Source organism: Cebus imitator, unplaced genomic scaffold (genome assembly GCF_001604975.1).
Source record: "Cebus imitator isolate Cc_AM_T3 unplaced genomic scaffold, Cebus_imitator-1.0 Scaffold415, whole genome shotgun sequence".
Lineage (NCBI taxonomy): Eukaryota > Metazoa > Chordata > Mammalia > Primates > Cebidae > Cebus > Cebus imitator.
This window is the reverse complement of record NW_016107730.1, coordinates 1,489,431-1,492,386: the sequence shown is the minus strand read 5'-3', so window position 1 is coordinate 1,492,386 and position 2,956 is coordinate 1,489,431. Positions and strand designations below refer to the sequence as shown.

Sequence of the window (2,956 nt, the reverse complement as noted above, 5' to 3'; positions counted from 1 at the left end):
CAGGAGGCTGAGACAGGAGGATCATTTGAACCTGGAAGGTTGCGCTGACCGAGATAGCGCCATTGCACTCCAGGCCTGGGCAACAAGAGTGAAACTTTGTCTCAAAAAAAAAAAAAAAAGAGGAACCAGGCTGGCCTCCCTGAAGTGGGGGGGCTCACCCCCATTTCCCTCTTTCCCTTCCTCGTTCTATAAGTGCATTATCAGGTTAAAGCCACTCTGGCTCCTCCAACACTCCTGGGTCCCCAACTTGCCTCTTCTAGTCCTTCCCACATGCCAGGCAACCCTGAGGACCCGCAGGACCCAGCCTCAACTTCCCCATCCCACTCCCGTCAACAGCCTCCAACGCATCTGTGTTATTTTTATTTTCTTTGCTTTGGTCTATACAAAAAAACCAATAACCAAAAACATAAAGCGATAATAATAAAACTCTCTGCTGGGACCTCCCCCGGCCCCCTATACCATATGCAGGATGGGGGGGTCTGAAACAGGAAGGGGAAGAGAAAGCCCCTCACCACACACCAGAGGGGTCAGCCAAGAGCACTTCTCGGGGTCAGCTAGGGCAGCTGTGTGGGTGGGACTGGGGTGTGAGGGAACTGTCCCCAGAGTTCCCCGGAGAGTGAGGGGTGGGCAAAGCCAACTAAGCATCCTGGAGAGAGAAGCCGAGTCTTCTAGAGCGGGCGACTCACTCCGTATCTCCTCCCCATCTCCTCTGGATGGTCCCTGAACTTTTCAAGAGAACCTTTGGATTTCAGGGGTTTGGGTCTTGAATCTGGGTCCTAGAGACCCTGGGGGCTTAGGGCAGTTGGTTGTAGGAGTTTGGTGAGAAAAATCAGACCCAGAAGAGGAACCAAAGCCCTTCCGGGCCCAGGCAGCTGGAGACAGGGAGGCTGGCGTGGGGAGTATGGCTGGGGGAAAACACAGTGGGTGCTTGAGTCTGAAGCTTTAGTGGCCAGGGCCATGGGGGTGGGGAGGGGGTGTCAGGCCCTGGACCCATGCCCAGGACAGAAAAGCAGGAGCAGAGCACTATCCCAAGAAAGACCCTATGGAGGACCTCTGGAGGCGTGGGGAGCAGCAGGAAGTGGCACCCCGGCTTCCCCAGCTCAGGCACTTTTCTGTCTCGCCCCAATCACCTGCATGGAGAGCCTCTCAGATGAGGAGCTGCACCTGTTGGGGGAGGGGGACAGACAGGGGTCAGGGGCTCGGTGGATCTGTCTCCCCAGAAGTTCATGCCACTCTGTGTCACCTGCCCACCACCCCCAGAAGGAGCCAGCGGGAACAGGACTCCTCACCCCCGCCAAAGACAAAAGAGGAAGGCAGGCGGGGGCACGCCTCACTTGGGGAAGCTCAGCAGCAAAGATTCCCCCAAAAAAGGAGCTCGGGTTTTAGTGGGGAGACGGGAGGGCCTCCAACAGAAGCAGGTTCTAGAGAGGAGGAAAAGCCTGCAGACAGGGGGCCGTACTGGGGCCAAGCCGCCTAGGCCAGCATGTGGTCTGCAGGGGGGTATGGGGGCCTGAGGCCGTCGCTGTAGGTGTCGATGGGGTAGTCTCCGTCCACGTCCAAGTGCATGTCCAGGGGGTCAAGGGGCACATCGCTGGAGTACATGGGACGGTAGGTGGCATCCATGTCTGGGGACGAAAAGTGGAGCTCTGTCCGAGCGTCTGCCAGCCGCTCTGCAGGGGGCATTCTGCCCAGCCCTCACCCACCTCCTCCCCCCAAGCCCACCGTGGTGGGCCTGAGCCCCTCCCCAAACCCCACACCAGGGCATCTAGACTGGGGTGCATGTGGACACCACACAGCAGTTGCCACCAGTCCTTTGGCCCTAGAGACATAATATTGCACCCTCACACCCACACACAGCCGCCCAGACTCTCCAGGGTCCTGAAGAGCCCAGCACACACTTACCATCTCCATAGGGTTCATTGATGGGAATCATGCTCTGGGCCTGAAGGAGAGAGAAACATGAGTGGAGAGGTTTGAAAATGTAGGCTCTGGCTGGATCTCAGCTTAGGGGGAGGGAGAGATGCTTCTAAAAAAGGGGGTGGGGCCAGGCGCCACGGCTCACAGCTGTAATCCCAGCACTTTGGGAGGCCGAGGTGGGTAGATCACTTGAGGTCAGGAGTTCCAGACCAGCCTGACCAACATGGTGACACCCTGTCTTTACTAAAAATACAAAAAAAAATAGCTGGGCGTGGTGGCGCATGCCTGTAGTCCCAGCTACTCAGGAGGCTGAGGAAGAGAATCGCTTTAACCCAGGAGGCAGAGGTTGCAGTGAGCTGAGATTGCGCCACTGCACTCCAGCCTGGGTGACAGGAGTGAGACTCCATCTCGAAAAAAATAAAAAAATAAATAATTAATAAAAGGGGGCCAGAGAAAACAGAGCCCTTGGAGGAATAGAGCATGATGAAATGGGGTCACCTAGCCCCCTGATATACTCATGTCCTCAGTGCTCCAGAGGGAGGAGGGTTCCCCATTCATGGGGTGGGGGCTCCTGCTAGACTACAGCAGCTCAGGGGAGGAGAGGAGGAGGCAGAGGACTCAAGAAAAGACGGCCCATAGCCTATCCAGCACCTCCACACAAATCAGGAAAACGCACTCCCTCCTCAAACACTGTATACACATTTGGGAAAAATAAAAATTGGCATTTTGTGGCTATGTGGTTCAACCTACTTCTATCTGCTAGGAATTGCTATAAATGATCAATTACAAAATAAAGATCTAGAAAGTTGACAGGAGTAGAAGCCCCTCTAAAAGCATTGCCCTTGGGCAGTACACAACTTGCACAACCATCTACTGCAGTCCAGCCTAGGATACTCCCAGCGTCCCAGCCAGAACAGCCTAAGATACTCCCAGCCCCCCAGCCAGAACAACCTAAGATACTCCCAGCCTCTCAGCCAGAACAATCTAAGATGCTCCCAGCCTCCCAGCCAGAAAACCTAGGATACTCCCAGCCTCCCAG

The 2,956-nt window shown here is 55.4% G+C and overlaps 1 protein-coding gene across 9 annotated transcripts in view; it reads right to left on the bottom strand.

Annotated features, from left to right (window-relative positions):
* Positions 1 to 344: 344 nt before the first annotated feature.
* Positions 345 to 2,956, bottom strand: part of LOC108289851 (junction plakoglobin) — a 31,625-nt gene continuing 29,013 nt past the window's right edge. For 5 of the 9 annotated variants that reach the window (XM_017509448.2, XM_017509449.2, XM_017509447.2 and 2 more), the window contains exons 13-14: positions 1,903 to 1,942; positions 345 to 1,625 (exon numbers count right to left, since the gene is read on the bottom strand). In XM_017509448.2, coding sequence (XP_017364937.1) covers positions 1,474 to 1,625; positions 1,903 to 1,942 — 192 coding nt within the window. In that variant the 3' untranslated portion in view covers positions 345 to 1,473. The remainder of the gene's footprint in view (positions 1,626 to 1,902; positions 1,943 to 2,956) is intronic. The other 4 variants (XM_037731650.1, XM_017509451.2, XM_037731651.1 and 1 more) reach the window with 1 other exon arrangement.